Below are 24,381 nucleotides of genomic sequence, written 5' to 3' on the forward strand. Positions count from 1 at the left end.
CATCACTCCACCCCACCAGCAAGGAGAATGGTGGTGCAGAGTTGGCAGGGCATACAGCTAGGACAGCTCACCCACACTGACCAAAGGCCTCTTCCACACCATATGGTATCCTGTTCAGCATACAAAGCTCAAAGAAGTAGCAGGGGACAATTGGAATGATGGCATTTGTCTTCCCAAATCCTTCTTATGCATCATGGAGCCTTGTTTTCCCAGAGACGGCCAAACATCTGCCTGCCCTTTTGCTTTGCTTTACCTATAAAATTTTGTTCAACTATGAATTATTTTACTTTCACTCTTCCACTGCTCTCTCTGCTCCCACTGGTGGGGGGTGAGCAACCAGCTGCTTGGTGCTCAGTCGCTGGCTGGGGTAAACCCACCATTCCATGGCAAGAATTCAGGAATGGTGTGAGCTCATCCTCTTTCTTGAGCTTAGAATTTATACGTTGAATCATGAAACTAGGCTTATTTCACATCTGCACTAATAATCTCGCTCTACTTTATAAAAAATGTCCCATTTTAGACCCACAGAGTGATTCTTGGGCCAAATTAGTAATTAAAACATTGACTGTTTCACTTTCACACTGTATTTCCTTGGTCCTCAAAATGGTAGGTTTTTTTTCTGCATAAAGTAGCCTGCACCGAGTTTAAAGACTGCACAGTAACTAAACTGTCTGCAATCCTTTTGCTAATATACTTTTGTCCTTAGACATGAGAGGCATGTGAACAGAATCTCCTATTTCAAAATTCACTCAGAAAACCTAGAAACACTCCAAACAAACTAGAAAAAATCACAGGAGAATTACATTCTCATTTTATTTAAACTTCAAGCATATTTAGGCTTCAAGATCACTATACTGTCTCCCACAGTATATACCATATAATCATACTAACCTCAAAAAGAACACAATCCTGAATTAAAGATGACCAGTGCTTTTTACCTACTTTGAGAAAAGCCTTTAGTGTTTAAGTGTTTAAGATAAATGTGATCTTTGTAATGAAGCAGGTCTGTTGTATAAGCTGCTTCTAGCTCAGTTTTATGACTCAGTGTTATTATCCACTCTGATCTGAAAAACTAAACAAAGTTTTCCAGTCAACTGTTCTATAATTCTAATTCCACCTTTATCATGAGACTCCAGGAGGAGCTGACTTCAACTGTTTTTTTTAAAAACATTAACTTTAATTGTAGTTGCCTAAATTTCATTACAAAGTCAAGTACTTTAGGAACAGATTTTACAGACTTGCAATTGGAGCAATTTTAAGTGTTACCTGTGAAAAGAAACTAACATTTTCAGACAGGTGTAATCCTTTAAACATCAAAAGGATTCAGCAAATGCAGAAAAATACTGCTGGTTTCTGCAGTCAACTACAAACCCAGGGTATTCAACGTCACCTCAGATAAACGTGCTGATAGAAAGAAATTCCACAGGCCACAAAGGGGAACTTTTTTGTACTTTTTTGTTACATACACTATACATAGTGTATATAGCTATATAAAGGTAACATGTAGGCATGTACTATGTCTATACCTTGTATTTGTAGAAGATGCAAGAAACTTGGAGAACGACCAGTCCCAAGAAAATCAGCAGTGTAAGAGAAGTAACAAACTGCTTTACAAGCATGCCAACAGGTCAAATAACTTCCAGCAACAAACTCAGCATACCGGTTTGTAAGCCAAAGAAAATTTTTCAAAAGAGGAAAGTTACAGACAAGTTCAAACTTTATTTAAAACTACTATTCTGAACAATTTTAAAATTACCAAACAAGTCACAATAAAAAATAAAAAATTAAGACAGAAAAAGAACAGTGCAGCAAAACTGAATAGAAGTGGATTCAGTTCCAGCTGTTTAAACTGCCACAGGCAGAAGATCACATACCTATCCTAAGAGGCAGTGTGTTAAAATCTTAAATTTTTATTCACTTCTGGAAATCTGGGAAATTAGTGCTGATCTTCAATATGCATTTGGATAGAGTTTATAAATGCAGATATCTTCAGGTTATTCTTATGCATTCTGAGCTCCAACAGTTTCTGTAAAATAAGAATAAAATCATTGTCTAACAGCTACAAAGCATCAAACACAGCTCACAACTACATTTCAACTCCTATTCATTAAAGTACCCTGATGAAATATTTCATCCTCACAAGCATTTTGAGCCATGGCTTACTTGAACAGCTACAGCAATCCCCCTATAGACAGGTTAAGAATRGCTTTAGAGCTAGCTGAAGTTTGGTGTGGCATGGCATGGTCAGACTGTTCCCAGAACTGGCCGATGCATCAGCATCCACCAAATGGGCCCAACAGATTTGTGCTGCCATGGCTGTAACAAGCAGAATGCTGACAGGCATTGGAAGAAAAACAGAAGCAAAGATGCACCTTCCTTCACACTGTGTTCTGGAAAAAATCTGTGAGCAATTGGAACTAGGTACAGTACCAGAAAACTGCTATTACCAGAATACCCAGTTCATGCCTTTACATATGCCATTACTGTACACTTCACTGGAGAACTGAAAGTCTAACAATAAAACAGAAGTCTCTAGTCCTACAATTTTGTCACAGTATTATACTTTAAAAAACAAGAAAAAAATTTCTCTGCCCTGCATTATCATTAAGTTTTTGTATTTACATAAAAAAAATCTTACATGAAACTGAAAAACTTTATTGCTATCATACCCACTGGAACTTTTTTCTACCTCATGGTATACTTCATATGAAAAATAATTTCTTTCTCCCTGGGGAGCTATTTTACTATACTGAAAAGTCTCTTGAATGTTTCTATCACAAAAACACTGAGCAGTCTGTCAGGAAATTATACTGAGCATTATTAAATCAGATAATAGCAATTATAATTTACGATATTATTAAACCCTAGCTTGTGTAACAAGAAACAAAAATACTACTCCATTTGAATAAGTTTCAAAACCATTATGTTGTGACATTCCCTTTAAATATGTTAATTTTTATGACTTTATCAGCCACAGAATCTAACAAAGTATACGGAAGGGACATAGCAAAATAAAATCCCTTCATATCAATATATTTGCAGATGCATAATAACAAAACCCAATATTTTTACAGCACACAGTAACTGCTTACTTCAATCGCTGATATTTAAATTCTAGCATTCCAGAGTGTTTCCCCAATTCATGTGCAGAAAATAGAAAATAATCTTTACCAGGGTCTTTCAAAGTTTGGGCATCTCCTACTAATTCTTGATCCTGAGCTCCACCTCCAACCAGTAATTCATCAGATAAACTGTTGTTTTGGGCCTCTGTTTCCATCTTCTTCATTAAATCTGCCTTTGGAACAGAAAAACAAAATCTCAAAATTCTGGACAATTCTTACTATTGTCTGGGTAACAAAGACATTTAGTGTATGCACTTCTAAGCAACCACCCTACAAATAATAGCAAAATACCTCTGAATAAACAGCAAGTTTGAGGGGCAAGTCTTCAACTTTCACAAAGTCATCTTCATCAGATTTCTGACTTACATTTCCAGAACCAGGTTCCTGTTAATAAAAATTGTGATATTTAAGAAGTGCTATTTTATTTCCCCTCCAGAACTATTACAGTAAATTAAAAAAATGCACCTATCAAATTTGCAGATGGAAACTACACAAGATTGGAAACCAGAAATAACAATGAAATAGAAAAAAGCTTCTAATTTCTCTTGGATGTATCTTAACTGAAATATACGCACATATTCATTCACTAGCACAGGTGACTCTGTATCAGGGCTGCCAGCCATGGAGCTTTCAGAACTTGCAACAGATTTGTTTTCTGCACACGTGGTATCTGCTGCTTGAGTTTCATTCACTGCTAAAGATGACATTGATTCTTCTGTTTTCACAGTGGCTGTTAACAAGGAATCTGGGGAATTGACTGTTAAAGCTGGTGTATTCTCCATGACACTGAGGTAATGAGGCACTGTAGCCACATCTTGTTCACCTAAAACCAAAGAATTATATTTTAACTAGGGAGAGATAGTAAAGGATTCTGAACATACAAAAATGCCAGATTATTATTATTCTTTCAAAAATTATGTTCCAAAGCTACAAATGAGCAATGAAAGTAAATTACAGTCTCTCAGACCAACACAAAGCTGAAATAAATCACCAGTTATTTATACTCTTATACATTTAAGTACAAGCAATTATCACACAAAAGTATGTGACTTGATTTCTGACTCAAAGTCAGTTTTTGTTAAAAAATCACAAAAAACAACTTCCAGAACTAAGCAAACTACTATAAAATATCTCCTCATACCTAGCATAAATAATACAGAACAATACATTCCTTAATATTTTGCCACTCTAAGATTGATTTTTAGTCTACAAAAAGGGCCAAGAACAAAACCAGTATTTGCAACAGAAAAATACAGGAAAGGTGGTAGTAACAGTTACAGTAGAAATAACATTCATACAACTCAGTAGTGCTCTCTTCTTTTGATGGAAAATAATTTCTTTGTTCTAAATCAGTTACAACATTACTCACAGAAAAAAAAAATTGAAATATAAAGTTGTTTCAATAACAAGTAAAATGGTAGTAGCAGAAAAAATAGACAAATCTAAACATCAAAACACTGTACAGATATTAATTCTGATACAGTTGCGCGCCAAGAGCTGAGACAATCAGCTAAAATTCTTGCTCATGTCAAGCATCAAAACCACATCTACCTAAGTAAGATTATTCCATGTTTGCTCTTTAAAAGGCTTGCTGTGTCAATATCAACACAGGCAACACGATCAACACAAKATCCAGGCAACTGATATTGAAAAAGACAGTCCAGTAAATTTGATCACCTTCCTCTTAATTACAGGTATCACAGGCACTCACAATATGCAAATTCATATGGAAGTGTTAAKTCCCTCAGATACTGCATATAAGGCTTACCTTTAACATTAACAGATTCTTGTTCTGATGACAAAATCTCATTGCTTTTCACCTTACTCAAATCTTGGTTTGAAGTCTGTGGGGAATGTAAAAATGAGAACAAAATTTTACTGATCAGCTTCATAGGTCATTGGGTAATTTACTAACTAGTAACACACTTTACACTTGGCTCCATTGTTTTGTCTTCTCACTAGTTCAAAATAAAGATAGCAAGTTCCTATTTGCCAATTAGTCAACAACAGCTTACAAAACCATTAACACTGATATGCATTTTTAATCTGAATATTTTCTTTTCATTACAGTAGTTCCCAAGTAAACTGTTTGGTTCCACTGAAAAGATTACTGTTTTAACCTACAATGTAAAGTGTTCCAATGACATCCTTGCCTAATGTTAATACCTGTTGAGCAAACCAAAGTCTCAAGAGATTGTCAATATTACTCATTATGTAAATAACTGACAATTTTCCAAAACCAGGTCACACGATTTCAAGTATTTTTAAGAGAACTAACAGTGAAGTGACAAGCATAATCAATAACAGTTCACCATTGTTTCAGAAATAATTACTACATGATAAGGAGGAAAGACAAAGAAAAGACATGCTAGAATACAAGAGTGGCTCCCAAATAGAACTCTATCTCAGCAAACRTAGAGAAAGAAGTAGTTAAAAGTTTTAAATTATGCTTTTTTGGAAGTTTAACTTCTCTTTTTTTTCTCTGTCATAGCAGATGTAAACATTAGTTCTGTCTCTGTCCATCTATCCATTTCGGCATCAACTGTAATATACTCAGGTGAGGAATGCTACACTTGGTATTGTGCAATTTCTTGTATTACTTGTATTATTTTCTTTTACTTTCTGTAGTACAAAAAGAGGGAAAAAAAAMCCCTGAGATATATATAATATGTACTGAAAAGTACTGTGCACTGCCAGCGTTTGTTCTGCTTTTACAGTTTGGGTGGTACCTGCACATTTTCAGCTGTTGTTTCACTGCTGGCTTGTAGTGATGTCTGCACATCAACAGGTCCTTCCTCAAATTCAATTTCTTCATCTTCATTCTCATCTTCTCCACTGCCATAGTTAGTCAGAGCTTGAGTTTCCGCTTTTGATAAACCTAAAGGCAAATCAATGTAAAACCACCTTTGAATCGCCAAATCCTGTTGGGGAATTAATTTTGTAAGCCTTACTTCAAAATGTTAAGATACAGTAATAACTTAATTTTTAAAGATCCATATGCTTCACATCAGCTATATTATGAACAAATACCACTGTGGTGGTATGAAATGTCAAAGTTACTAAACAAGCTGATGTAAAGAATGGAAATGGTAAGGGAATCCAAGCAAGAAGTAGTTGTTTTAAGATAAAAAACAGGACAAAAAATGTATATRTGCAAGCTTTACTTTAAAGTAAAAGCACATTTAAAAAAACCCACATTATTTAAATGAAAAAGTGCATAAAATTACAGCAGCTTTCACATCATTCAGGTTAAYGGCTGAGAAACTTCAAGTTAAGCTGAGACAGGATTTATAACTTAATGAATCTGATTCTAATGTATTATTACAGATCTCATGATTATGCAAAAAATGAACTCCTCTAATTGAAATATTTAACCTTTCACATGACATTGGTAAATATAGTACTGCAAACCTTCACTGACAAAGGACTGACTACAAAATCTGTGAGASAAGGTGTTACACAGCACTATTTCATACAAATCCTGTTGTAAAATTAGCTGGTCAAAACTATAGTGAAAGCACTGAATAACAAACTATACAGAAGTGCCTTACTTATTGCCACTGGACCACTTTCACTTTCCTCATCTTCCTCTTGATCAGACGCATCAGACCTAATACTTTCAGGCACTCCATTACCAGCACACATTTCTGAGTCCGGTACTTGTTTAGCAGTTTCAGTCTCATCCTTGTCCTAGGAAAACATTGAAACTATGCAATTTCATTTTTATCTRAACACTAAGCTAAGGTTTCTGCATAAAGGAGTAATTTTTGTTTCTCAAAAATAAAAAGCATGTACAGACTAAAAATCTGTGTAAGTGGTCCCTTAGAGCCTTGAAATGGATACAGCAAAATAATACTCCTAAAACTGAGATCAGAACTTCCAGTAAGAGCTCATGTACTGTTCAGACACAGCCTTCAAGGACCTCATAACCACTGAGTACTTCATTATCTGAAAAGATTGACACTGATCAGCATGCTAGGTTAAAAAAATTATTCAAATTAGATTTGTCATTATCAAGAAGACAGACACACCTGCATTATTATTATGTTCCAGCAACTCCCTGCTCTTAAATGAGGAGTAAAAATATTTTTAACTGCAGCTTCTCATTTCTTTAGCAGTATCTCCTCAGCAGTCTCTCTGCTGAATAATTTGCTAAATATGCTGAGTGAGAAAATGCTGTTCTTCCTACATGAACGCCAAGTGAAGCCCTAAGTTTGGCTCCAAASCTTGAAAGGACTCTTCTATACTTCAGCAAGCATAAAAAGTTATATATAGCCTCCCACTTTTACTTCCAAAGCAGTGTGACAGAAGCTCTAAGCCCTGGGAGAAAGCACTGACTCCATTCTCATACATGCCTACTCCTATACCTATGTTTGTTTACAAAAGCAATCAACATTCTGCTTTGTATATACATACACCTGTACAATTCCCTTGGTCCCATCCCCCACCACTAAAAGGCTGCACCAAGCGAAACAAACCACCATTGGAGAAAGCTGAACGTTCCAGTAGAACATACAAAACTTCATACACAACAYACTTCCCCAAACAATGACATTAGCAGTTTTCAAAACAAACTTTAAAAGAAAAGGAAMATTCTGAACACTAACATTTCATATTCAGAACCCAAACAGGCTTGGACTCTGAGACCTCAAATACTGTTAACAATTCAGAACAACTACATTCTCCCTAAGATGGAAAGTAAGCCAACTTATTCCATACCATTAAAAAATACTACTGCTAGAAATAGTTAARCTGTCCTTAGAAACAGAAATTGTAATTTATTTCATAACTTTGATACAATAAATAGAAAGGAGATTAATAAATTTCTGAAGACTGGAAAATGGGGTGCTTACAGATACTTGATTCCTATGACTGACAGCAGTAAGTGACCTATGAAATTATCTGAGGAATAAAGACAGTTAAAAGGCATGCACATACTTTGTCCTCATCGACATCTTCAACAGATGAACAAACATCCACCTGGGGACCTTTTTTTGCCTAGAAGAAACACAAACTGTTTTACACAAACACACAATAGTTTGTGTGAATAGAAACACAAATAGTTTTCTAAACTATTTTCAGTTCTAAACTGAAATAACTTGGAAATACTGAATCAAACTAGGTTTCATGAAAGTCAGGCAGAAATGCTAATCTGACCATKAACTGCTATTTTAAAACAGTAAGCCACAGGGAGTTACAAAGCATTAAAAAAAAATGTGCTAACCCTTTTAAATTAAGCAATTATGTTYATATGAGGCTAATCCTACAGTCTGTGGTTGAATCCTTTTAGCATATAGAATTGCAGGGGGGTTTGAAACTAGATGATCTTGAAGTCCTTTCCAACCCAAGGACTAACTCTGATCAAGACAAAGAGCTGTGTCTTTCAGCAATTACTTTACTGGACCCAAGAGAGCCAGATAATTGAGAAAGATCACAWATGGGTGCATCAGGATTCCAGAGTCTCTCCAGAAGGCTGTGAGAAGACTGTATTCAGATAATACCTACACAGATAATTGTGCAGGTCTATACAAAGTAACCAGGACCTACCACTTCTGGCTCATCGCTGGCTTTGTTGAATCTGAACCTCTGCCACAGCTACGAGGTAAACATTGACCTAAATCCTAATACTCTGTCCTCCAGGAGAGAAGAAAYGCCAAATCTAAGCTGGCTCCATGCTTTCTCATAGCAGTTATAAACCACCTCTTCATGTAACAAAGACCCAATGGGCAATTTCAGAAAAAACAGGAAGTCATGTCCAAATCTTCCTGGACTCAGAGTGTTCCTCTGGTCTCTTTTTACAAGGCACTCCACAGTTTCCCTCATACTAGCCATACTATTGATATATCTAAGTTGAATTATCTTGAAATATAGCTGATGGTACCCCTAACAACAAACTTTATAGCTTATGGCAAGTTCAAAAAACATCTTCTGTTGACATTTAAAAATGAGTTAAGGGCTTGTTTTAATATTTGTTTCTAGAAGAATACTGAAAGGACTCTGAAATCAYAAATACATGAACATGATCTGGTTTATTGTTTGTTCATAAACAGGTAATATAACTTWAAAAAAACCCAGCTATGCTCAAAATAAAAGCAATACTAAAACTAATAATGTAAATGGTAAGAAATATAGCCAAAATTTGCTTTTTAAAGCAAGAGTATGTCCTATAGTCTCAAATATTTCTGAAAACCTTGTATTTTGCACACCAGGTCCAGAAAGGGATTTTTTTTGCATATGCCAACAAACTGACTCCAGAGGAGTCATATGACGACTCCAGAGGACCTACCCCAATTTGTTAAAGATGACACCTAACTACGCTACTGCAAGGAAACATGAAGGCATAACTGAAGAGATAATGAACTGGAACCTCCAATATGCCAAAATCTTTAGCTGAGTGTAGTGGGGCCATGCAAAACCAGTAYACTGGGATAGAGTTAAATTTCTTCACAGTAGATTGTGTGAGGCTGTGTTTTCAATTTGTGCTGAACACCGGGTTGAYAGCACAGGATGTTTTCATTACTGCCAAACAGCACTTCCACRGAGTCAAGCGGAAGCTTCTCACCCCAATCCAATAGCAAGGGGTCTGAGAGTGCACAGCACTGGAAGAGGACACAGCCAGGGAAAATGATCCCCACTGACCTAAGGGATGTTCCACACCGTATGGTGTCATGCTCWGCATACAAAGCTGGACAAAGAGCAAGGAAGGAGGGGAGATCCAAAGTGATGGTGTTTGACTTCCCAAGTCACCGTTACATGTGATGAAGCCCTGCTCTCCTAGAGCTGGCCTAACATCTGCCTGCCTGGGGAAAGTTGTGAATTAATTCCTTGTTCTGCTCTGCTTGCATGCGCAGCTTTTGTTTCATCAATTCAACTGCCTTTATTTCAATCCACGAGCTTTCTCCATTTTACCCTTCTGATTGTCTCCCCATCCCACAGAGGGGACAGAGTGGCTGTGTGAGACTCAGCAGTATAGTGGGGTTAAACCACAACAACTACTCAATGGCCACAGATGTTAACACTRTTTCAACACTTGTCTATTCCTTCCCCTGTTCACGTATAACCATTAACATGTTTCCTCTGAATTTATGAAGTCTATACAATGAGGTATTTGTAACATACAGTCATCTGTAACACAGGATTTGCCCTTACTGAGGAAAACCAGTTCATGYTCCTACACAAGCAATACCGTGATCACACAGCAATAATTGGTAAAATAAATAAACACATATAAGGTATGAAATAAAATAATAAACTAGTTTACAAAATATACATATTTAGCAATCTCAGAAAAGCTACATTTTTTTAAAATAAAATAAAACAAACCTCTTTAGCATAAGACTGCATTACTTCAGTAGTTTCTATTTTTCGTTTACATCTCTGTTTTACAGAAATACTGTTGTTGTCCAAGTCTTGCATGAGTTTAAAAAAGGCTAATTCATTAAATAACACTTCAGAGATCTCCACAAGAAGATCCTCCCCACAGTCTTTTAATTTTCTACCAGCGAATTTTGCTAGTGAATCCTGTGAAAAGAAGTAATTTTTYAGTTACTGAAACAGGCTTTCAAGCKTCAAAGACTAAGTATTTTTTATATTCCTAATAAGTCAAAATTATGTATCTAATAGCTCATATTTTTTTAGAAAGTTTTAGTGTTTTAAACAGATTTTTCATAGAATCTCTAGTCACATAATACGGCACTTAATAAGCTCGTGATTTAAACTCCATGCTTGTAGAAAAGAAGAAAGCAAAAGTGCAAACTACTGATTGTCAAGAATTTACACAAAATGTCCATGAAATGCATCAGCAGAGATTTCCTTGAAGATAACCACATGCTACAAATACACCTCTCACTATCTGGCTGTGACAGAAGYTTTGCATGCAGCAAATCTTTAGTTTAGGAATAAAGGTAATACCTCATTRCCATATCCAAGCTGAGGGAGAACAGCAGCAATGCTATTCAAGGTGTCAAATACAAYTTCAGAGAAGCTGGCTTATCTGTTGCTCATTAGCTAACTTGAAAGAGCATTGCTAAACAGCACTGAAAAACTACTAACCTGAAGTATACTCCCAAGCTGCTTATGAAAGAACTTCACAAATTCTTTGCTTTCATCATTTTGTTGTGTAAGAGTCAAGACCATACGTCTTACTGAYGTCAGTAACTGAGAAGAGCATACTTCATCCATGTGTTCCTACACAAGTATCACAGAATGAGCTTTGTTACCACATCAAAAGGAAAATTAGCTATCAACCCAAATACTAAAACTGATTTATAAAAAACCCCACCTGTCCACTGAAGGAACAGCACACAACAAACAGGTCTTAATCAATCTCACAAACACTTGATTTTACTGATGAGTCATGACACACAAAGATTTATCTCAATTTCCCAATACAGGAGAACCTGCCATTTTATAATGTCTGGCCAAACTAAGAAGCTTCATATATTGGGATGTGTACTTAAATGAATTAAAGTGCATATTAAGGTACCTATTGTTTTACGCAGCCTTAAAACTGCAAACAAAACACAAGGCCCTGTGACTCTGGCACGTCAACAATATACAGTTTTTAAACTTAGTATCAACCAAATACCTTATCATACAAACCTAAGCTTATACACTGTGCATACTATAAAAGGGAACAGGGAGATGGCTTAAGCATCTTACAACACAATCATCTCTGCTCTCCAACCTTGCAAAGGAGGAACTGTGATTATTTCTCCTTCTTTAAAGAAGTACATTTCAACTCTGTAGTCACAAAAGTTTAAAAGCTCTCAACAAYTTTTAAGACATTTATAAAAAGGAGATAATAATGCTAAAAATAAGCTACTCAGAACTACTCTTCAAAAATACCCTTATTACCTTATATTTAACGGTTTTAATTAGGGAACTCAGTTCTCTTTGCTAAAAGGCAGCCAGAATTTTTCAGAAGCACATTCTCAAACATTCCTACATTTAATTTTGTCAGCTTCAAAGCAAGCAACCTCTATTCTTTTTGATGTCAAGTCCACCAACCCTACGAAATCAAGAAACCTCCTAAAATTATTTATTTCTCCTTGTAAAAACTACAAGAATCCTTCTGCGGAAACATTTAATTTTTACTTCGTCTTCAGCAGAATCTGCAACTGAACACACATTTATTGGCAGCTGTTTCTAAGAGGCAAGTTTTAGATTTTAAATAATGTTCTTCTCTGGAATTATACAAATCCTTCTCCTATTCTTCTAATCCACACCATATAATAAAGAGCTCTTACCTTCAGAAAAGGAATGACCTCTTTCATAATTGCTTTAATCTGCCGGTCAAGCTGCTGAGTATCTATACGAGGACATGGAACTGCAGACGTATCACCTGACTGTAGCACAGATTGACATTCAGCAATATCCAGACCTTGTTTTAATTAGGAAAAAAAAAAAAAAAAGCAGTACGTTTAATGCATTCAACATTACTATTAAAGAAATACTACTTTCAAAAAAGTATTTTCTTTTTTAAAAAATAAATCTGAAGGATTCCTTAAGTATGTAAATATGCTTTCAAACTTTGCTACGTTTTCAATATAAATAAAGAGGAAAGCAATTTAGCTTGATAGTTATAATAATCATTTTCTAAAACTAAGCAAAATATGTGTATATGTGCATACCTTCTAATTTAGCAGTGGAAGCACCCTGAAAATTACTAGAGCAGCCCTCAGAGTGAAGGGTACTTTCAGCTTCAACTTTCATACGCTCATATCCCCTCATCCAAGACAAAGCTTTATCTAAGTGAATCACTGTGTTGCCTATATTTAGAATAAAAACACTTTTTAATCTATATAAAAAGTTTTCAATTGATAGACAAATAAACAATGACAAAAATTAATTAAAGGCTACAAGTTTCAAAATCTACATATAACTAGTTATAATWTTTTTTATACACTTTGATAAACCCAAAGTGTTTCACAATTAGCTAATTTATTTATATTTTGTCTTACAAAATGTGATCACATGCTAAAAATCAAGTAACAGTATACTAAAAAGCAGACAACTGAAGCATTTTGGGARGGGGGCAGTAATTTAAAACACTAAATCACATCATTCTTACCAAGGTCATCAGTGGCAAAGGGTTCAAAATTTGAAGATGTAGACATAGTACTCCCATTGTCTGCATCTTGTTGTTCACAATCTCGACAAGCTTCCGCAGAAAAGTTCTTGCAAAAGGTTTCCTAAGAAATAGCAAACAGGAAGGAATGCACCATACCCTTACAGAAGTATGAATAAGCCAGAAATTCTTTTACAGAAGTGTGTGTGTATAAGCCAGAAATTCTTTTCAGTGACATGCTGTGATATCAGGGCTTTGKGAATCTATCAATCTTACCACACTTCAAGTACAAAACATGTCAGAAACAATACAGAGGTGTAAGTGATTTCTTAAACACAAAAAAGAAAAAAAAAAATTGGATAATCTTGTGATTAGTACTTGCCCTGACCTTACTCAAAAGAGGATTTTAGCTCTTTCTGAATGTACCAGTTTCCAATTTACATCCCTCTCTGAGTTCCATTCATCCCTGACATAACATTCATTTGCAGTATCAAGAATCTTACCATATTTATCAATTTTGCATTGATTCTCTTGCCACTAGTTGTTTAGAAAGTCTGTGAATTGATACTAATTTTATCAAAATTCAATCCCTAGTATAAACATTKCAATAGACAAGCATACATGTGTGTAAATTTAAAGTACAGGGAAAGTTGTCAATAGCTTCTGAATTTGAAAACTTACATCATCTGTAGATGCAAGGCTCTCACTAGGAGTGAGTTCAGAATTTGATGCCACCCATGTTGCAGAATTCAGTGATTTTGGACACTTCCCTTTTTCATTTTTCTCAGATAAATGTCTGGTCACTATATCCTGGAAAAGATAATCTATGCTGTAAAAWAGAATCTATGGTTTGCTTGATTCATATACAAAATCAAAAATTCTGTGCMTACCTGTAAAGCATATAGAGCCCTTTGCCGCAGATAATCTGTATTTAGCAACTGAAGCTCATGGAAAAGTTCAATAAGAAAGTGGGGACGAGATTCATTTTGAGAAATAAGAGTTGCCACTTCAGAATAAATTGTGTCTCGCAAAGCTTCAAACATAGAAAGATCACTACCAGTTTCTGTAGAAAAAAATAAAAGGAACTTGTTAAGTCCTTGATAGGTATCCATTTCAAAGACAACTGCCTATCAGGTGTGCAAGCTACAGGTATACAAACTKTATCTCAGACACTGCAGATTCCCTTATATAGCTGCTTTCCTAAAGCTTACTAATTTCCTGAAGGGCAAAGATTTAAAAACATTCTTAAATTGTACCTTATGCAATCTTTAATATATTAAATACAATATAGAGCAATCATAAAAATAATTTTCTTTACACTTCTCAACAATACCTTTAGAAAGTATTCTTTATAAAAGAGAGCACTGCACACACCRCAATGATGCTTTCAGAATAGATATTCACCATTGAAAATGGAGTTTTAAGACATTTCAAGCAAGATAGCTGAAGGTCTCAAATTTATACAATAYAAGTAGTCCACACTTGCAACACAAGCAGCATTAAGAAAGCTCTAGCCTGAACTCAAGAAACCCACTCCCTCCCAAACATTAAGGCTACATTCTCATACGTGTCCATCACYCCCAAGTGATCACATAAAACCAGGTATCACTCCCAAGTTCACATAAAAYCTTCTACCCTTAAAGCCTATTACATATGTATGAGAAGACAATGTATTTCCTAGTAGATCTCCCATTCATTTGAAATTTAAGGATTATCCTTGCATCACAACTATCAAATTATTACATACAAAATTTGGAAAGAGCTGKATAGAAACATAGTTAAATCTGGAAAACTCATTTGAACAGATGTGTACTTGTTAATATTCAAGTTAATGAAGTTATTAGCAATACAGCAAAYACTATTGTGCAATTTGATTACCCGTAATTAGTTTTCCAATTTTTTAAGCACGGGCAAGTTTTTTYAACTTTTAATGTTACTGCAAATGGCTTCCCTCCCCCCTTACTAAGATGCAGTAGCAGCTTTTAAACATACTAAAAATGGCCACTTAAATTAGTTTTTTTGTTGTAGTATCTGCCTCCATACTTTCTATTTGTAATTCTTACTAAACAAGAACATGGCAMACACATTCTCCACAACTATAACTCAAAGTAGTTTGTAACACTGCATTTCATGCAAAGTAACTTCTCTTGTCTTAGTTATAGAGAAGGTGCAGCAATAGCATTGATCTCRAATATCTGTTAAACAGTGAGTTACAGGACCAAGGGTAAGAGAATAAAAAAAAAAAAAAAGTAACAGGATATTCTTGAAGCTAAGCAGTGAATGCATTACCTGGCGCTTCAATGCATGCATTTCTGTTAGACTGCTGCAGAATTCTCCTAGCATGCGCTGTAGGAAAGTGGGGATAGACAGTGATAAACACAAAAATGCGCACCAGAAATAAAGACAGGGTCTATACAAAACAGCAGGAGGAAGACTGCTTAGTTATCCAAACCACATCAGAGCTGCTTATTGTGAGAATGAAAACTTGACCAGTGAAGTTTGTTATGTATGCTAATAAACAGCTCTTAGTGTGGACACAGCTACGCTGGCAAAGCTGTATATTGTGCTATAATGAATAAAATTTCTGCATCTTTCAAACAAAACAAAGGTACTGGCAGAACCAAAAAAAGACACAGGAGAGAGTATTTTCATGATTTAGATACAAGAAAAGCAGTGCAGATGGCAAAAACATAAGGGTTGATGTGATGTTTTAAGACTGAATTCAGTGATGCTTGATGGAGCTCATTTAAGCATGAATAGGAAGAACACATGTATGCAGTACAGGATTTAAACACTAAGCAAAGTTTCACAAGTTGTGAGGGTATTTTCCATAAAATCACCAACAAATGGGTGAGATTGGCTACATTTTTGCTTGCTGTACAGAAACAGGTTTGTTTCTAAATTACTTTAATCAAGTACTTAATATACAGAAACCACCCAAAAGCAATTAATACCCAACTTTTTACACATTCACATTTACAGCATGCTTAGAAATTAAAAGGCAGAACGACATGCTAAATGTCTTCCTGTCAAAATGCACTGTTTTTAAATAACACAGTAGCAACTAAGGTCCCTTACTCAGAGAAGTTCACAAAATAATTAGACAGAAAGAAAATAGTACCTGAAGACATTTCTGTAGATCTACTGTATTTAATTATTTTTTCCAATTGTTCCTGATTCCTTTTGCTGAACACCTTTGCATGAACCACGTCATCAGAGTGTCTGCTTTTATTGTTCTTGCAGGGCTCACACACACTAGAGGCACTCGCACTTTCATAACCTAATGGGAGGAAATGAAAAGGAAGAAATAAAGGAACAGCTTACCCAAATGCTTTAATATTTTTAAAAATTTGTTCAAGGGTACTCTTAAAAGATGCAAAATACTAATTATGTTTCCTAGCCTAAAATTTTCCTCTGTCACTGAAGCCATACAGTAGTACTAAATCCTCAGCAACACTGTCAGTACTACTAACTAGTACTCTCCCTCTCTTCTCAGTATTCAGAATTTTAGTGAAGCTTATTTTTCAGTAAATCATCCTGTTTGAACATGAAGACAATGAAGATGATTTTCCTTGTTATTTCAAATCTCACTTATCTGCATCCACGATCCTTTTAAACCATGATATCTCAATTGGCTTTGTTTCTGTTTAGTGCTGAAATACTAAAAAAACTTATGCAGATATATCACATAAAATGAACTCATTCTTACAACTTATTCTCATTATTATAGGTACCATTTATGGACAGTAAATTCTCTGGAATGTAATGATTATAATCCAAGCCAAGTTTGCCATGGTATCCAAGATTACTTTACAACCTACCAGTATTTTTAATTCTGCCTTTTAGTTGAGAAGAACTCTTCCTCTTATTCTTTGATTTGGGTGTTTTATCTTTTGATGCCAGGCTTGCTTGTGCTGATGCTTTTCTAGATCTAAATGTCTTTGTCACAGTAGTTGGGTCTATTGGATCAGGCATGCTACTAAGACTCTCCAAAGACTCTTCATCAAACTCTCTTCTCCGATTCATATCAGACTGATTTTTATGACCAGAAGCAATGTTTTGTACCGAAACAGCAAAACCTGCTTTCAGCTGAGACTGTTCATCTTTTTTCACTTCTTGGCTATCMTGAAGCCAAACTGATCTTTTTTCCATTTCCTCCTCAACTTGTCTGTGATTCCTTCTGTCAGAAAAAAACAGACCCACAGATCAACTTCAATATAACATGATCTAATCTCTCTGATAGAAACATTACGTATTACCAGGCAAGCAGTTTATCTACCAGGCGGTAATACAAATTATCTGCCCTTGTTACTTAGTCATCAAATGAATATTGGAAAAAATAAATAATTCTAGAGAATCCTTCCAAATGGAAAACAGAAGAAATTCCCATCTACCACTGATTTCAACATGAATGTATTTATGCAGCTACTGCGGCACTAAATAGCACAAAACATTTCTTAAAGCAACATTCAGTACAATCTATAGTAGCTCAAAGAAGCCCCATCCATCCACTGAAATTACATCCTCTAGTTATTTAAACAACTCAGTTTCAAAACAACCTCATCTTCCTCCACTTACAGAATGTGCCACAAAGTCCCTCCAAGATTACATTTGGTTTTAAAATGGTCATGAAATGACATATTAATTAATATATAGAAAAGCAGAACACTACTGAAAAAAAACCCAAAAACTAAACTGGAAGCTGCAAAAGTAAAACTTATACTGTAATTCTATGACAATAAATTCCGTCAGTGAATGATGAATTCCCACAAGCCCCAGAAAAGGGAGGAGGAAGAAGAAAAATTATTAAAGGAGAACTGCACTTTGACCTTAAATACCTTTGTTTTTCTGCTCCATTAGAGGAACCGCTTTCAAAGGGTTTGGGGAATGCCATATATTCTGTTTTGCCAGAAATATTGTGATCTACAGGATGTTGTTGCTCCTGCTGCTCACTGCTGCGTGGAGAAATATTGTGTGCACAATCTCCAAAACCAGAAGGGAACACTGGATTATAGTTAATACCTACAAAGTAAACAAGAGAGTCAAAAGATCCTATCATTTATTTGTGTAATAAATTCAAATTTAAGACATACTGTGGCAGCATAAAATTACGGACAATAATGGGAAGTAAGCAAGAACTGTTTCCATCCTGAAAGCACTGTAAACAATCAGAATTTATCTTAAGTGCCGGCTTCGAACACTACTGAATACTACCATTCCATCAGCGATGGAGATCAAGGTCCTCGAATAAACCCCAGTAGAGAACTCCTAGAAGGGAAAGTAAGAAAAACAGCAGTTCCAAAAAAAAGGCAGAGTTTTGGCTGCTTGAAGACCTTATCATAACMATCAACTTGACAAGAAAATTCCTGTGGTTCAGGTACTCATTGAGTCAAAAAGTCAGAGATTCCTAATACCTAAATTTTACTATTGGAATCTTTATGGAAGAGGGAAATTGAATGTAACTGTTCTTTTGGGCAGGCTCTGTATAATTTTTAAAATGTTCTCAAACAGAAAACAAACTTTACAATTTGAAAGCTCCAATCCAAACCTATTTCCAGGTTTTCTAAAAAACTGAAAAATATTAAAACAGTTTTGTTTACTTTGAATTATACAGTAAAATACCTACATTTATTTCCTTTCAAATTCAGCMACAAAATATATGAGAAAGAAATTAAGAATACTGTATCCAAGTCAACAACAACTCTATAACTCTGATGGGAACAGAAACTGGTTAACACACTCCATTTACAGGCATTTATAACAAACACAAGTATTTGAAGTTCTAACAAATAATTACCAGGTGCCACCTTCCATTTACATGGTTCACTTAGTCACAACATGATTTCAATTATGAAATGATTGCTGAAGGTATGTAATAGCTTCAAACACTGCTTCTCACATACTGGTTGAAGAACATTTAAACGTTAACTTCATGGCGTATTTTCAACTATAAATAACTTCATATTGAGAGAGTCTTGCTTTTCACACTGAAGCAAAAATGCACAATTATTCAGCAATAAACAGTAAATTTCTGCTTAAGACTATTTCAGTATAAAGGAAAAGTCTCAGAGTTTTATCAAGTTCACGTTACAATTTCAGTTAAATGAGGAAATGGAAATTTTTGAAATTCATATTACTTCTCTCATCTATAGTAACACCCACCTGGAGCAAAGGAGGAAAAATTAGTAAACCCTGGAACGCTGAAGAGGTTCACAGGTTGTGGAGGAAAGTTGAATGGACAGAAAACAGGAGATGGAGGTGGTGGTGCACTACTGCCTCTCTCCTTTCTTAAAGACTTCTCTTGACATTGTTGTTCTTGTTGCCGCATAAGATCATTTAACATTTGTTTCAACCTTTTAACATTTGTTTCAAAACAAGAAAAAAAAAACAGCTTAGGGAAAAAAAGAGTATTATAGGATAACTGCAAATTTATAATCAAGTAATTTGAGCTTCAGATTATTTCGTCTACACCATGCAACGTATGCAAAGAACTGCTGTATTTAGCTAGTAAAAAAACCCCTCAAGACAAAAATTATTTATATTTAATCTTGAGTTCATTCAAAATCAGCTGCCCCGTATGAGAAGTCATGTTTACACAGGTTAAACACCCTTGCAAGAACAACAAAAAACTGACTAGATACTGAAGAAATAAACAAGCTGAAAACCTCACTAGAAACAATCAAATATAAAAATTATTTATGGAACTGAGGTTAAAATTATTTTAAAAAATTGTATAGGAGGACAGCCCCTATATACCATTTAGTAAATACAAAACAGAGCTTAAGAGCTTGAACTTTCATGCAATAAATTAAAATGACTACTACATATTTTTTCAAAAAATATTATTGTTCAGAAGGCAAATGCTGTACATCCAAATGGAATGTAAGAAGCATAAATTCTAACTTAGAACACAAAGAAAGGGCAAAAAGCTTTTTTACTGTCTTTCAATTACCACTGGAATCCAGAATTTTGCCAGGTGGTCTAATGAAGTCTATAGACACAAAAGCATATTCAAAAATAACTATTGCAACAAATTTTTGACAACTTTTGGTTCTCTTCAATGAAGATTACTCGAAAAGTACTCGAAAAGAAAGATGTTAAAGAGGTGGTGTGAAAAAAGACAAAAAGAGAAACAGAAATGCTGYGTACAATTTCAAAAGCTCGTAATCAACTCAGAAGTCCAACAATCTCTTAATTAACCACTCTCTGTACTCTTTTATTCATATAACCATGTTCCTGTTACTGAAGCATTTCAAATTCTACAGTTAAACACTAATACAGTCGACAAACCTTTGGACATTATTCTGCTGCCACATCAGCTGAGTATAACACTGGTTTAATTGATGCATAATAAGATGTACTTGCGAAGATGCAACATTATTAGGTATCATACTGTAAGGGCCTGTAAGCAAAGTCTGTAGAAGGCAGGAGAGGGTCTGTGGAAAGAAAATATGTAACAGTGACCAAAGTAAAAAACCCAGAAGCTATTGCTACAAAGAGTTAGGAAGAGAAGAAAAGGCAAATGGGAACAGAAAAATGACTATTCTCCGTATCTACCTGCTGATCCTGCATCAAAGTTTGACAAATGCTGACACTAAATTCATGTTGTTTCTTCAACTGATTGATCTGCTCTTGCCATTGTTCCTTTTCTTCCACATATGAAAGCTCAGACATCCACCGAAAGTTCTCCTGGCGCCGCATACTTATGTTTTGTTGTTGCTTGGCCTTAGACACCGGACGATAATTTCCATCTGCTGAAAAAGGACGGCAATTTTTCCATCTGGGTTGGGAAAAATTCAAGAATGAGGACAAAATCAGACATTTAAAACAACTTCTAATTATACTTTCATTATTCAAATTATGTTTAAGTTAAATGTGAACAACTCACATGGCACAGGCCAGCTAACCACACATACCATTTCTTCAATCCAGCATCATCCTAAACAAATGGAAAATAAGAGTCCTGCAGCTGACTATTAGTGTCAAAAAAGAAGGGCTAAGGATGTTTCTGGGTCTTGTTTTGAGTATTTTCCATTACTGCTAGATATTATGTAGTTGATGAAAACAGAAGCCACTAACATAATGCATTAACAGGACCAACCCCTAATTAGCCCACTGTCTACTCAAATTATTTTGATACCAAAACCAGAAGTAACTGAGATCTATACATTATTTTTAACATGGCATTTTCATTTAATCACTCAAAGCCCATTAAGGAAGTCAATCAGTAAACAAAAGTTAAAATYGTTCACAATAATTAAGAAATAGTTTTCTAAATTGCAAAAGCCAAAAATTTAGAAGTAAAAATTTCAGTYAGTTTAATTCTCTGAACTCCTACTTTTGAAGTCTTTACCACAGCAAAAATTCCAGACTGATCATCTTTTAAGCTGATTAAAAATAAATGGGAACATCAGAAGCCAGTGCCACACATCTGGAGAGCTGAATGGCAGACTTCTACTAAGACTGAAAACAGAAGAAATCCCTAAATCAGATATATGCATTGCAGCTACCAAGACTCAGACAAGGCACTGCCACTACATACAGCTGCCTGACAACCAGGAAGAAATCCTCCTTCACTACGAGGATCCTTTGTAGTTAATGCAATGCTTCTTCCACCCTCTTCCAAATACACCCAGAAAAGCACCAGAACGAGAAGTAATGCTACTAACCTATCTTTGTTTTCTTTAACAAAATAGGCATTTTCTGGCATGTTGTTATTGGGATAAACAGAGAAACTATCATTCAGACTTGATCCATCTTCTTCATCTTCTTCTGCCTGACCAACTCCGTCAGAGAGATAACCGTCTTCATCTCCATTTTCTTCCTCTAGTGCACACTGGGTAGAACCTCCCCAGGTAGCCATTGTCCTAATGAACATTGCAGGGTCAGGGAAAAGAGGGATGTTTGGAAAAAGAGGTTTTCTCAAGTTAATGACGAACTACTAAAACCATCTGTTGATAACTGCAAATCTGTTTGCAATTAATCAAGCTGCACCAAAAAGAATGAAACCATTCTCAACATGAGCCAGCAGTGTGCCCACATGGTCAAAAAGGCCAATGGCATCCTGGCCTGTATCAGGAATAGTGTTGCCAGCAAGACCAGGGAAGTGATTCTTCCCCTGTACTCAGCAAAGGTGAGGCCACACCTTGAGTGCTGTGTCCAGTTCTAGGCCCATCAGTTTAGGAAGGATGTTGAGATGCTGGAGTGTGTCCAGAGAAGAGCAACAAGGCTGGCAAACGATCTGGAACGTAAGTCCTATGAGGAGCAGCTGAGGGAGCTGGGGTTGTTTAGCCTGGAAAAAGGAGTATTAAGGGAGACCTTATCGCTCCCTACAAGTGCCTGAAATGGAGACTGTAGCCAGGTGGGGGTCGGTCTCTTCTCCTGGGCAACCAGCAACAGGACATGAGGACACAGTCCTAAGCTGAGAGGAGAGGTTTAGGCTGAACATTAGGAAGAAGTTCTTCACAGAGTGAATGGGCATTGGAATGGGCTGCCCAAGGAGATGGTGAAGCTCTGGAAGAGTTTAAGAAAAGACTGGATGTGGCATTCAATGCCACGGTCTCRTTGGTAAGGTGGTGTCTGACCATAGGTTAGACTCAATCACCAAGATCTTTTTCAACCCAGTTGATTCTGTGATTCTCACCAATGCAAACTTGCATTCTACTTCTAAAACTGGAACGGATAAATGAAATTACTTTGTCTTTTGGAAATGTATAATTTTACTATGTTAYAAATGGGATAAAGACAAAAAAAATTACTCTGATCATTTGGCATTTTCTATGCATTTTCTTCTCCTTAGGTGACTTTTTTCCCCAATGGTAGAACAGGAGAGACTAAATATGCTGTGAAAACCCATGAAACTGGCAAGTTGCAAAATAACTGTCATTCACAAGTCAAGAAAATTATTTCCTGCTCTGTTAAATCATCACATTCAGTGCTCAGATGAACACAGTGTCCAAACGCTGACATCTCACTACACAACAGAAGCACCCATTGATTAATACCGAATCTTGTGCTCTTACTTTTCAGTCCTGCTCTGTTGTGGAGTACACTGCGCTTCTGAGCCTTCACTTTTAACAGATGCAGCAACAGTAGATATTGTTTCTGCAAGCTCTCTCCTCCTCTGATCTTCAGCCATTAAAGCTTCAAGTTGCTTTCTCCTCTGTCGCAATTCTTCTCTTAAAATCTCATGTCTTCTCATCTCAGACCACAACTGTTTGCAGTAAAAAGGAAGAATTAGAATACAATGCTAGCATAATTTCCAGAAAGAATAAGTAATATCCAGATCATTATTAAAGACAATTTAGGGGAAAAGGTGAAGGATGATGCAAAGATATTTCACATTTTAACAAATACTTCCATCATTTTCTTCACAGATAACCTGCCTATGGTATACACTATCAAAGTGTATACCACTACACAAATATTCACAGTAAAAACTCAAAATTAATTCAACTTCCACATTAATATTTGGCAACAAGTGCTATATTTGGGGGGAAATGTCTTGCCAGTTCAGGTCAGTACTTTCCAGAAATGAAACAAAGAAGTTACATATGCTTTGTTAAAACAGCTACTATTGCACTCCCCAGGCCAACTACTTAAAAACGTGTCCCAGCCATCTGAAACTTGCATCCTTTTTAAATCCTAAGTCACTGTATATCAAGTATGAAATACCTCATTGCCTACTGGTACAGATTCATCACACTCAAATAAAGGCTTTCCACCTGTGTTACATTCATTCATGGCTGGAGTTGATGTTGCTTGTGAAGTCTGTCTATTTGCTGGGCAGTTACCCAGGCCAGCTGACAACTGAAAGAGAAAGCAAAATAGCAAAATAGAGTGTAACAGATTTTTAAAACTTACCTCCAGTTAAAATCCAACACAGACAAGGCTTTAGGAGSCTAGAAGATCAGTATCCTCAGAAAAGGGTTTTTGAATCAAGGCTAAATATTTAATTCAGAACTTACCCAGGAATCAACAAAASTTAATTTATGTGTATTATTATATAATGGTCTAAATGCACAGTATGGGTAATTTACTGCTCACTTCACAGAAAGAAGTTAAAATTTCAAAGAGCATAAAAAACAGTACAGCACTGTAGAGATAAATTACAACAAAGAGATAAGTGATAAGTGCAACAGATAAGTGCAACAAATYGTTCATCATGCTTACAAGACACAGTATTGTTCC

At 35.7% G+C, this 24,381-nt stretch overlaps 1 protein-coding gene across 21 annotated transcripts in view; it reads right to left on the reverse strand.

Moving 5' to 3' along the window:
• Positions 1-1,474: 1,474 nt before the first annotated feature.
• Positions 1,475-24,381, reverse strand: part of PCM1 (pericentriolar material 1) — a 42,441-nt gene continuing 19,534 nt past the window's right edge. For 5 of the 21 annotated variants that reach the window (XM_057382309.1, XM_057382319.1, XM_057382321.1 and 2 more), the window contains 25 exons: positions 23,866-24,000; positions 23,214-23,404; positions 21,861-22,061; positions 20,749-20,971; positions 20,482-20,627; positions 19,354-19,544; positions 18,030-18,213; positions 17,013-17,371; positions 16,313-16,471; positions 15,481-15,537; positions 14,082-14,254; positions 13,873-14,001; positions 13,195-13,315; positions 12,755-12,892; positions 12,371-12,504; positions 11,175-11,309; positions 10,446-10,643; positions 8,061-8,120; positions 6,674-6,812; positions 5,852-6,000; positions 4,891-4,966; positions 3,698-3,945; positions 3,414-3,506; positions 3,172-3,295; positions 1,475-2,026 (listed from right to left, as the gene is read on the reverse strand). In XM_057382309.1, coding sequence (XP_057238292.1) covers positions 2,001-2,026; positions 3,172-3,295; positions 3,414-3,506; positions 3,698-3,945; positions 4,891-4,966; positions 5,852-6,000; positions 6,674-6,812; positions 8,061-8,120; positions 10,446-10,643; positions 11,175-11,309; positions 12,371-12,504; positions 12,755-12,892; positions 13,195-13,315; positions 13,873-14,001; positions 14,082-14,254; positions 15,481-15,537; positions 16,313-16,471; positions 17,013-17,371; positions 18,030-18,213; positions 19,354-19,544; positions 20,482-20,627; positions 20,749-20,971; positions 21,861-22,061; positions 23,214-23,404; positions 23,866-24,000 — 3,789 coding nt within the window. In that variant the 3' untranslated portion in view covers positions 1,475-2,000. The remainder of the gene's footprint in view (positions 2,027-3,171; positions 3,296-3,413; positions 3,507-3,697; positions 3,946-4,890; positions 4,967-5,851; positions 6,001-6,673; positions 6,813-8,060; positions 8,121-10,445; positions 10,644-11,174; positions 11,310-12,370; positions 12,505-12,754; positions 12,893-13,194; positions 13,316-13,872; positions 14,002-14,081; positions 14,255-15,480; positions 15,538-16,312; positions 16,472-17,012; positions 17,372-18,029; positions 18,214-19,353; positions 19,545-20,481; positions 20,628-20,748; positions 20,972-21,860; positions 22,062-23,213; positions 23,405-23,865; positions 24,001-24,381) is intronic. The other 16 variants (XM_057382325.1, XM_057382313.1, XM_057382324.1 and 13 more) reach the window with 11 other exon arrangements.

This window comes from Malurus melanocephalus, unplaced genomic scaffold (genome assembly GCF_030028575.1).
Source record: "Malurus melanocephalus ecotype Western Australia unplaced genomic scaffold, MMel_1.1 scaffold_563, whole genome shotgun sequence".
In the NCBI taxonomy this organism is placed as follows: Eukaryota; Metazoa; Chordata; class Aves; order Passeriformes; family Maluridae; genus Malurus; species Malurus melanocephalus.